The 12,085-nt window shown below is 36.0% G+C and overlaps 2 protein-coding genes across 3 annotated transcripts; both read left to right on the top strand.

Moving 5' to 3' along the window:
- The first annotated feature begins 403 nt into the window (after positions 1 to 403).
- arl13a (ADP-ribosylation factor-like 13A) lies at positions 404 to 7,196 on the top strand. Of its 2 annotated transcripts, none has more exons than XM_084429601.1 (10): positions 404 to 494; positions 1,653 to 1,766; positions 3,371 to 3,441; positions 3,539 to 3,788; positions 4,341 to 4,446; positions 4,629 to 4,834; positions 5,265 to 5,361; positions 5,449 to 5,716; positions 6,160 to 6,276; positions 6,455 to 7,196. In XM_084429601.1, the coding sequence occupies exons 1-10, from the start codon at positions 475 to 477 to the stop codon at positions 6,517 to 6,519; spliced, it is 1,314 nt and encodes a 437-aa protein (XP_084285727.1). In that variant the 5' UTR covers positions 404 to 474; the 3' UTR covers positions 6,520 to 7,196. The 2 variants fall into 2 exon arrangements, with proteins under 2 accessions (XP_084285727.1, XP_084285728.1); XM_084429602.1 differs by having other exon boundaries at positions 405 to 494; positions 5,449 to 5,671.
- Positions 7,197 to 8,747: 1,551 nt separating this feature from the next.
- tmem35 (transmembrane protein 35) lies at positions 8,748 to 11,522 on the top strand. The gene is made up of 2 exons (XM_084429882.1): positions 8,748 to 8,936; positions 9,895 to 11,522. The coding sequence occupies exons 1-2, from the start codon at positions 8,817 to 8,819 to the stop codon at positions 10,255 to 10,257; spliced, it is 483 nt and encodes a 160-aa protein (XP_084286008.1). The 5' UTR covers positions 8,748 to 8,816; the 3' UTR covers positions 10,258 to 11,522.
- Positions 11,523 to 12,085: the final 563 nt, after the last annotated feature.

The following is a 12,085-nucleotide window of genomic DNA, read 5'->3' on the forward strand; positions in this document are numbered from 1 at the left end:
ATTTTTATTTCATTGTGACTTTAACTCTGGATAAGCAGCAGCAATAATCTTCTGAAGTTGCAGAATTTGGATACTTTATTTGCCAGAGGTGTGAACAACAGTATGATGTCATTCTATGTTATAACGTAAATAATAGCCTAATAGTAAATAAAATATTTCTCATTTAACTCTAAGCAGATGTCTTATAGGCATTTCATATAACTCACAATTAATAAAAAATCGAAGTATTTGTTAGGATGTTTACATACAGTTGGCTTAAAATAACCTGGCTGACGTCTACATTTAACCCAGTTAAAGAGAATGGCAGCTTGCCAGTATTTTCAACTTCTAGACCATATGATTGGTTGTAAGGATGTGATGGTGTTCCTTCCAAGCTCCTCCCGCATGAGGTGACGGGATTAGAAGAATAAGTAGAGCCTGATTAGTTTTTAGCAGCCTTGTGCAAAATGTCTCTGGACAGACAAGCAAAAACGCATGGATTCTGACATACTACTGTGAGTAATGTGATGTGTATATATTTTTTTGTTTAATAACTGTATAAACCCTATGATATGATGTTCTAATTGTGTGTCTGCATATGTTCCTATACTCATCAATGCTGTTAATGATCATATGTGATCGTGCAGAGAAGGTAGACTGAATATAATATGGGTTTTTATTTACAAATTTTGAAACACTCTGATATTAAAAATGTTTTGGTTCTAGAATAAGTTTACACTGTATTTATAAATTAATCCACATTAATATGTTGATGTACTGTCTCTGTGGTCAAATGTGCCTTTTAGAACTGACAGTTGTAGCATCCTTAGTTATAGGTGTCAGTCAAATGTTTATATAGAAAATTTGTTTCAACTTATTTTTCGATTCCAGACATACAGTGTAACTGATAGGTGGGCTGTTGCAGTACATGCTGCTTGGAAAAGGGGGTCATGTGTTCAGAATGAGAACAGCATAATGGACTCAGACTATTCTTTAAAGGCTTACAGGGCTGAACAGATGTCCAGTGATGGACCAAGCACTAAGATAACAAACCTCCCTACATCCCAGACACCTGTGAATGTAATTAGACTACTGTGTGTTTATACATGCAGCTGCTACAGTATGTGAATGTAACCAGTTATCTTTGTATTCAAGAGTTCATTCTGCTAGTCGGCTCAAAAACAATGCCTAATCAGCTCTTTTGCTGTGTTGTGATCTCGTAAAGCCATGAAAATAAAGAAAAAATGCTGAAGTATGAAAAGATGGCTAGAAATATGGTTTTGCTTTGTTTTTGTTTTTTTGGCTGTAAAATGAAGGGTTTATAAAAGTATTTTTTAATTAAAAGTGTTGAAGAAAATATTTACATAAACAAGCAAAAGCAATATTCAAAATGAGAAAAAAATATATTTAAAAATAATAATAAAAAATACTTTAAAAACCAAAGTGAAAACAGCTCTTTCTCATAACGGATCCTATCTTTTATCGTACTGCTTGATATCTTATTTTTAGGCCACTTAAAACATTACAGGTATTACAGCATGGGTGACAGAAATTCGAAGTTACTAATGAATCCTTAATTCTTGAGGTTAATGCTTGTGCGAGACACAACAGCTGAGGTTTACGTGCATAAGGCGTTGGGTACAGTGATTGAGTGTCCCGTTATCTGCTTTCAGGTACGAGTTAAGGAGACGATGGTGCTCTCCCTGGTTCTCTCCTCCTCAGGTCAACATGTTCAACCTCATGAGCAATTGCTGCAGCTGGGTCTCCAAACTCCAGCAACCCCTGAGGTACCAGTCATCCAAGCAAATCCTATACAGTTCTATATGTTCGTTGTTGATCAGAAAGGGTTCTATATAGAACCTCAAAGTGTTCTTTCAGGTGCTTTATATAGAACCTTTTAGGGGTTCCCATCATGGGATCATTTTATGGATTTTGCTTCAATTAATAATTCATTAATTCATTTTAATCAACTTTTATTAACTAAACCGCTCGTAAACACTAGAAAAGTTTTAAATAACCCTTTAAACATGGAAGAACAATGCAATATTTTAAAGTCCCCCTGTATAATTGTATCCCTTAAACCTTAGCTTTGATCACCAAAATGACATATTAAAAGGTTTTTTCCTGTGAAATTTTTTTTTCTTCATGCCTTAAAATAGCTTGAATGACTACACCCCTGCTTCAGTCAGTATATGTGGATCCATGAATATGCAAATTAGTCCCCGCCTCCACTCAATCACACCAGCCCGGACTACCTGATCCACTCAATCAACTTTACTGTAGTAAACGCTACACAATTGCAAGTGGAAATACTGGTTGAATTCAGCCTTAATGTTTGAACCAGAAACTGATTCAGAAGAATTATAGACAGGCTCGTCGACAAGCCGATGTATCAGAATGTGTTTTATGTATCGCTCTCTATGTTGGACACATAATGGTAACTGATATTAGCCTTTGGCTTGACAATGTTATCAAACAGCTAATAATGTGTTGCTAATGTTACACAAACCATGTTCACGTTCGCCATCTCAGAATCGCACAGCTGCCTTCAAAAAATCAGTAGCCTATCCTTAGAAACAACTTAGAACGTCAGTGGAGAAAGGCATATAGTTCATCATAACATCGTAATATACATCATATACATAATTCAGGACCCCCCTAGAGATACCAGGCTCCACCAACAAAAAAATGTGGGAAACACATTAGGCTATATGATGATCTACAAAAAAATACACATTTAATTATCTTATTATTAAAATACATTATTATGATTTTACCACCTCAGCCTCATTTTGAGCCAGGAAAACCCATGGAATAGGCAATAGGCTTCTTGTAAAGGAGTTTTACTAGTAATTAGAATGGTATTTCAGTGCACTTAACTTCTAACTTTTGGGAGTTGATCAAAACAGTTCTCTTTTGGATATATAATAACAATGAGATATTCTGTAGCCTACTGATTATCAGTTTGTCGCATGTTTAGACAATGTGTGTTGCACAACACATGTTGCACTTGGCGATCACGGTGGGGATCGATATGGTAGTGGACCATGATGGTCATAGAAGAAGTGAAGGAGCAGTACCCCCCAATTATGGTGGGGTAATTCGCACTCTGGTCATAGTTGATGATATGCTAAAGCCCGCCAGCACGTTGACATGATTGGTTACAACATGTTTGTGACGAAGATAACAATGTTGTTGACTGATGAATTTGCTCATGGTTTGTCTTAAAGCACATTAAAAACACCACATAGACATATAAACAACATTAAAAAACAACATTAAAAAACGTGATATTCCCCACAGGGGGTCTTTAAGACATTTCACCTTATATAGAAAGAACCCTAAGGTTTAATACAGAACTGAATTAACCTTGTTTAAAAAATGTTCACAGGAAGATCACAGTGCTAGTGGTTGGTTTGGACAAGGTTGGAAAAACATCTTGTGTCAGAGGGATGTTGAGAGGTAACTTTAATAAATGAAAATGTATATTAGAGAGAGATTTGTAGATACTAAATTGACTGCAATTTGTTGCATTTTAATGTTATGTGACTTTGTTCAGTGCCCCCTGGAGAAGTAGGCCCCACTCATGGATGTGTCCGCACTGAATTAAAGCTGGAGAACTACTTGGTTAACATACTGGATATGGCTGGGGCTCAAGAGGTTCGGGGGTCCTGGAGAGAGCATTACGGTGAAGCTCATGGCATCATCTTTGTGGTGGATTCCAGTGACAGACAACGAATAAAAGAGGTCAAAGAAGCTCTAGTGGACTTGCTGAAGCATCCAAGAGTAGCAGGAAAGCCTCTTCTTGTGTAAGATACCTTTGTTTACAACTGCTATACTGATTAACCTGTTCACTGTCACCCCCTTTCTGAGCATCTGAACTTAAATTTCTGTAATTCATGAATGCTTTAGAATAAAAGACCAAAGCAGACCAAAAAGAGGCTTTTTAAAGAAGACACTTTCGACATTCTACTAACTTCAAGTAACTTTGCAACTACATGTCAACTAGCAGTCATTACAGTATTATTAGACTGTCTGCCTAATACTTCTTAAAACTGTTTATTTTGATGGTCCCCAACAGACATTCCATTGGCTAGAAGTAACTTTGCAAGTACATGTCAATTTTAAAATCTTATGTCAAAAGGTGCTGTTTCCATGGCAACACAATGTCCAGTTCCACAATGGAAAAAAGGCAAACGGCACTACAAAAAAAATCTATTTTTAAATCAATATAAAAAAATCTATTTTAACAAGGTACTTGGGGCAATTGCTGCCCTAAGCCATATTCAGTGTCTAATCTGTGACTATTGGAATTTGCCTGCAGGCCAGTTTATTTTGGCCATCTCTATATCTCCTAACAGGCTGGCCAATAAACAGGACAAAATGAATGCTCTGCTGGGAAATGAACTCATTGAAATTCTCTCCCTTGAGAGGCTGGTCAACCAGAGCCGGTCCCTTTGCCATATTGTGAGTACTGTGGACCAATAAAATAAAAATCTGACATATGCAAAACATGTGATAAACCTTCAGGAAGTGATTATGGAGTAGAGGAACTGATAATATGTTCCTATGTTGTATTGTCAACTTGTAAATGTTAAAGGTTACCAGTAGTGTATTACCATAGACTTTGAGCTGATCTTAATCTACAGGAGCCATGTTCTGCCTCAACGGACCTGCGTCGCTGGTCAGACAGAAAGACCCTGCGAGGCCTCAGATGGCTACTGCGAGCCGTGTGCCTGGACTACCCAGACCTCTGTGCCCGCGTGATGAGAGACGGGAGGCGACCATTAGGGCCAGAAGAAAAGGAAAAGAGAGGAAAAATAGAGAAGAGCCGGAACAAATCTAAAGAGGAGAGGTGAGTGCTGCTTTATACACACACACACACACACACACAACCTATTTTAATATATTTTCAAATGTAATTTATTCCTGGTATGGCAAAGCTGAATTTTCAGCATCATTACTCCAGTCTTTAAAGTCACATGATCTTTCAGAAATCACTCTAATAATATGATTTGCTGCTCTAAAAACATTTCTTATTATTATCAATGTTGAAAAAAAACTTGTGCTGCTTAATATTTTTGTGAAAGCCGTGATACTTTTTTTTCAGGATATTTTGATGAATAGAAAATAGAAAACCTTTGCTACAATATAAATGTTTAACGGTCACTTTTGATCAAATGAATTAAATTTTAAATCGTAAGGACCCAAAACTTTTTAACGGGAGTGTATATATGCTAATTTGTGTACATATAATAATTAGTTAAGATGTTCTTGTCTTGCAGAACACGGACAAGCAAAACAGATATCCGTCAAGAACATCACAGTGAAACTGAGAGGAAAAATGGGACTCTGCAACCAATCAAAAATATTCTAAATAAGGTTAAAAATCTTTATCATGGAAATCTTAACAAATCTACACTGTTATATAACTCAGTTCACTTATTGATTTACCTCTTGACATTTTAGGAGAACTCTTTAAAAAAGAAATTAAGCAAAAAGAAGAAAGTGAAGGTTAAAATTAAGAAGGAGAGTCCAAGCAGAGGAGTAAATGAAAAAGAGGTGGAGGAGACAGAAGGAAATGAAGCAGAACAGGAACACAGCAGCCAGAAAGAGAAAGCCAGCAGTGCATTGCTGCCACCAAAACGTGGAAAGCTGAAACGCAAAGCTAAAGTAAAAGAGGAGAACTCGGGTATTCCTGAATCCCCCAACAGTGAGGTCTCCAAACCCTCGAGAGGTACATGGTGTCAGCAGCTGAATACGGAAGCTTATACACTCTTAAAGGGTTAGTTCACCCAAAAATGAAAATTCTGTCATTAATTACTCACCCTCATGTCGTTCGTTCATCTTTGGAACACAAATGAATGAATGTTAATGACAGGATTTGGGTGAACTATCCCTTTAAAAATAGAGGTTCTTTATTGGCATTGATGTTCCACGAAGAACCTTTAACACCCATGAAACCTTTCCATTTGACTAAAGTTAAAGTTATTATTAAAATGTTTTTTACACTAAGAAGAAACTGGTTATTTTAAGAACGGCTACTGTTCTTCTATGGCATTGCTGCAACAAACAAAAAAAAAACCTTTTGGAACCTTCATTTTTTGGAGTGTATGTCCTTAAAACTGTGAAATACAGCATCACATTTCCCTCTCATGCTTTTAACCTACTTATTCACAGGAAAAGAGGAAAGAAAGAGAAAAAAGAAGACTGTTAAAGTAAAACGAAAGAACAAGATAAACACAGAGGAAGTTCCCACTGCTTATGCACAGCCTGTTGATCTTTCAACTACATTCGGTGAGCATCAGTGACCTCTAAACCACTATTCATTTTAATCAGGGCTGTTCTTCTTGGAATTTTAAAACACATGCATATGAACTTTATACTTATTGGTAATAATTGTTCTACATTGATTTTAAAACAATAAATTCAAAAAATACTAATTTAAAGCAATTAATTTCCCTGTTTCCTACAGACCTTTACCGAAAAGCAATTTTGGCTCTCAAAGCCCGACAGGAACAGGACATTGTTTCTGGATAGTGAAGAAAAAGTATCATGAAGGTTATCACAAAGAATGAAGAAATGGATGGCTTGCTGAACCACGTATCGATGTCTTTTACCCATGGATGATGAGCTGAGCCCATCTGCAAACTAGTTACTGTTTTGTATTGGCTAGAAGGTCATCATCAATACTTTTGTAAAGACTTTTTGAGGTAATTTTAATAAGAACATGTTTATAATTTGTATTGTAATTGTATTAAGAGATTGTTGAGTAATGACTGAGAAAGAATTAAACATTCAGGAAGTTCTGTCTTGAAGAGAGACTAGCCTTCCTATGAAGATGATAGTGTATTATTAGTGAAGACTTTTATATTATTAACATACTCATATCTTTATCAATGTAAACATAAGAAAGTATACGATGAATCAATCTGATGGTTTACCATGGTGTGTACATTGCAATGACTTATCTATGACTTATTTATCTTTGAACCTGAGATGTTCTTTACAGGTTTGAATAAGAAGTTGCCTACCCTTTTTTGTGAAATTTTATTTATTTGTACATGTACCTTTTTAAAAATATGAATCCATTTCATTTTAGCCATTTTGTACTTTTTATAGAAGTGTCATGGTTTTATAAGGAGAGAAAAAAATGCATGATGGGATTTTTCGTCCCTGAAGTTTTTCCACCAGATATGAACAAATAAATCCAGATCAAAACAGTGTGTTATTTTTTTTATCAACTGATCTAAGCTTATACACCTGTTTTTTTTTTGTTGTTTTTTTTTTTTTGGAGATGAAATAGCTTGAGTAAAACTTGTTTGACTCTAAGACTTAAAGGATAGGATAGTTCACCCAAAAATTCTGCCATCATATAAGCGCTATATAAATGCCTGAATTCATTCATTCATCATTTACTCACCCTCAAGTTGTTCCAAACCTGTATGCATTTCTTTCTTCTGCTGAAGTAGTTTGTTTAGCCATATTATTCAAAATATCTTTTGTGTTCAGCAAGAGAAAGATATTCATACAGGTTTGGAACAACTTGAGGGTGAGTAGCCTAAATGATGACAGAATTTTCATTTTTGGGTGAACTATCCCTTTTAAGAGCTTTCTTCAGCATTTACTCACCCTTATGTCGTTCCAAACCCGTAAGAACTTCGTTCATCTTTGGCACACAAATTTAGATATTTTTGATGAAATAGAAGAGCTCCCTGGCCCCTTCATAGACAGCAATTTAGTAACCACTTTCAAGGCACAGAAATGTAGTAAAGACATCGTTAAAATAGTCCATGTGACTACAGTGGTTCAACCTTAATTTTATGAAGAGACAAGAATACGTTTTGGTGCAAAAAAAAAAAAAGAATTCAACAATTTCTTATGTGCCTGTCCCAAATGGAGTGTGCACTTTCGGTCTTGTGGATGCATCGAGGGCACATGTTGACCCCAAAGGGGTCGGTCGCGAGCACCCTTCTGAAACCTAAAATGGCAAATGGGACACCATATGGTCTCAATCTTTTTTACAGTCTATTGACTTAACGGACACGCGCACGCGGCAGCCATTGTAAAGTCCACAAGACCGAAAGTGCTTATATGAAGTGTGCCATTTGGGACAGGGCCAGACTCATACGCTGCTGTAAACATGTCTATGTAAACATAGACATGTTTACATGTGCTTCCGAGTTCCACGTCAGAACCCCGGCTCACTATTGGTGGGCCGATATCATGGAAGGTCTTACGGGTTTGGAACGACATGATGACGAGTAATTAATTAAATTAAATAAATAATAAATTAAATAAATTATATATAAATAAATAAATTAAATAAAAAATAATGAAATACATAATTTTCATTTTAGGGTGAACTAACCCTTTAAACCAGTAGACTAGCTGTTCGCTTGCTATCTGAAGGGCAGGCTTAACTGGAAGAAAAACTAAACTAAAAAACAATTGGAAATATTTTTTAGCTTAGCATTATTAAGAAAGTAAATCCACACAGTGAAGTGATTTTTCTATTATTTCTAATCAGGCACCATTCACAAACAAAGTTGTTTAAACTAACTGAATGTTTTTTGAGGAATTTTGGAACTACAAACCGATCAGAACTTGTTTTTTCCTTGGAAGTTTGCTGATGTTGAGAACCACTGCTTGCACTGCAGTTGGATATCATTGACAACAGCGCCCTCTAATGGTGCTTCTTAATATAGTGTAGCGGAATGACATGCAGCCATATTTGACAGTATTCAAGCCCTTCCCCCCTTCAGCATCTTCAGCAGGACAGTGAAGAAAGCTGGAGCGGGACAACGGATGCCAATCTAAGGGAGACTTTACAGAAGATGGCCTCGCCAAGAACAATAACCATTGTCGCCCTTTCCTTTGCACTGGGTCTCTTTTTCGTGTTCATGGGTACAATTAAACTCACACCGAGATTAAGCAAAGATGCATATAGTGAAATGGTAAGTCATCGTCGTTTAGCAGCGCTCATAATAATAATCAAATGAAGCTTTAGCTGGACGCGCCGGCTTTGTTTTAGGAGGGCTGCGAATGTAATTGTCTGTTTATGCATTTTCTATAAAATGTCCGCTAGTGCTGTTGGTGCCTGCTTGTATATTTAATATATATATATATATATATATATATATATATATATATTCTTTGTATTGGCTATCGAGTTGAATAGAAATAAAACTGCAAATAGTTCTAACTATAATCTAAAATATATGACAGACATAATTAGATTCTTAATAATGAGTCGGACTGTAAAACAACTGAACATCATTGGAGCAGTTGAACAGCGAATTATGTGCACACAGCCGCAACATTGTTTTATTACCGCATAAATAGGTCAATTATGACATCACAATGCGCATTACCTATGATAAATGGAACAAACGCTCTCAAATACGTGTGATTGTTTTGTGATATCGTTCTGAAACAATTATTTTGAAGCGGATCATGATAAGGCAATGGCGGCGCTTTCCAGCAAATTCTAGGCTATCTTCCATCTGCAGGTGCAGCAACTGCTGTGATGTCATAGACATATTCCATTTTTTTCTTTCTTTAATAAAAAGTTCATCATTACAATTCAGTGCAGTACAGTTGGGTCAATATGAGCATAATCAAACGTTTGCATCCAACACACACACTGTTTGTTTTACTATAGCCTGTTAGTGAGGACATTATAGGTGAGTATTTTATATCAGGTTAATGATATTTTCTATTGTTTAACCCAACCCCTCCTCCTAAACCTATACTCATCACAGAAATGTGCAAAACACTGCATTTAAATAAAAACACGTTTTGGCTGATTTAAAATCCAAAATATGCATGTATTTATCTTATATATTGTTATATATTCTTGATAAAATTGCATTTTACCTGCTTCTAAATTCCATAATTACGTTCCTTTTCCAGAAAAGAGCATACAAAAGTTATGCCAAGGCCCTTCCAGTGTTGAAAAAAATGGGCATTTCTTCTGTACTTCTACGCAAGATTATTGGTACTCTTGAGGTGGGATGTGGAATTGTTCTGACGCTTGTGCCTGGGAGACCAAAAGACGTGGCCAACTTTATTCTGCTACTGGTCATGCTAGCGGTGCTCTTCTTCCACCAGCTGGTTGGAGATCCTCTAAAACGCTATGCCCATGCCCTGGTATTTGGTATTTTGCTGACATGCCGGCTGCTCATTACTCGTCAGGGTGAGGATCGGCCAGAGAGGGAGGAGAGACGAGAAGAGCAGATCAATGCCCAGGAAAAGAACAAAGTCAAAGTTTCTTAGCTCCACAGTTCAACAAAGAGCACCGGGCAGCAGATCTGTGTTTCTCTGATAGTAGAGAAGATGCTCGGAAAAAAAAAAGACAGTAGTCCCGAAAGGTGATTTATGTCCCAGCAGCCCGAAAACCAGTTCTTATGTTACCTTTACCTCGTGTCTCACCTGAAAATGTCTTTGAATTTAATCTAAATCCTCACCACAGTCACCGTTGTGGCAACCGTTTTGGCTGTGGTTTTGCAGCAGAAGATTAAATTACTGTTATTCCCTGCTGACTGTATTTATTAATATCATGTTTTGCCCTGCATTGAACAATATTCCAAATGCCACTTAGACTGTACATTAACTTCAAATGTCAGCCATTTTTTTGATGTTTTATTTACTTTTTGAATTACTGTAGATGAGTACTATACAAAACCAGTTGTTTACTTTAAGATTTTTTTTTATTATTAAGAAATGCTGTACATCATTTGTTAAAAGGTTCAACTTGGCCCATGGTAGACCTTTTCTCTGTAGCCTCAAAATCTTTTACAAACATCAAAAATGAAAATATATAGTTTGTTGAGAGACAAGGAAGTTCTGCATATTATATTACTGTAGCTGTTATTTTGTGTATTTTTACTTGTAAGGATGGTTTGTTTCTGTTATCAATTTTCTAGTTTGATTCTTAAAATACACAGTCCAATAAAAATCTTATCCTTGGAATCTTATGTTTTTTTTGTTTTTCTCTCCTTATTTTAGGACAGGACTACAACATTTTCTTTCTTTAACCATTTTCAGTACTAAAATGGAAAATTGTTTCTGTGTCTTGCAGATTTTTTCCATCTATTGTATTTTCTTTCAATCAATGTGTTCCTCTATACTGTTCTGCACAGCACTGCACATTTGAGGTGTCTTTCGAATTTTACATAATGTTCATGTTATGCATCTCTACTAAGAAAATGATGAGTTGAATTAGGTGTGTTAAAAAATTCATACATTCAAAATGTACAGTGCTGGAAGGAGTAGAATTGGGAAAATTGTCTTAAATGTTTGTATGTATACTGCTAATATGCTGTTTGTACTGAGTAAAAATACCATGGATTTGACCTGTGTCTAAAACCATTCCAGAATAGTCCAAGAAATGAATTGTGCATTCTTAGTTTAAACAGAAAGGGTCATGTTACACGCTTGACAGTGAGAGAAAATGTTTGTGCATGCAGATGCTGAGAATAAAACCTCTATGCAGTTTACCATTGAGATTGGATAACAGTATTAAAAACACTTGTGATTTTCATCTCTTGCACACTTTTCACTAAATTATTTTGAATACAATTATCATATTGTACTATATATTAACATGAATATGCTTATAGCTCAATGCAGTGGAAACCATTTTTACAAACAAAAATAAATATCCTCACAAAAGTCATTTTCAATCCACCAAAAGAAATGTTTAAAGCATAGCATATAGCTACATAGTGTGTATAGCATATAGCGTTCATAGCTTGAAATAGGCTATAATGTTATTGTACCCTATTTACAGTTCTTACCTTTTGATAGCAACATCTCTGTTTATCAGATATAGTCAACTCATTATCTTGTTAATTCTGCCTGATTTTGGCAATTTTCTGCTGCTTTAGTGCATATTTATGTCACATTTCAACCACCTTGACGCTGCAGTGTACACCCCAGTCCAGTAGGTGGCGGAGGTGCACTTTCTACGTTAAAACACTACATGAACTAGAGTGGATCGGCAGTGCACTGAGCACTTTATTTTACTGTCTATGGCTCTGAGTAGTAGGCCTGCTAGTGATTTTTATTCATTTAGATGTTTTTGTGATACCTAAAAAAATTA

This window comes from Rutilus rutilus (genome assembly GCF_951802725.1).
Source record: "Rutilus rutilus genome assembly, chromosome: 14".
Taxonomy (NCBI): domain Eukaryota; kingdom Metazoa; phylum Chordata; class Actinopteri; order Cypriniformes; family Leuciscidae; genus Rutilus; species Rutilus rutilus.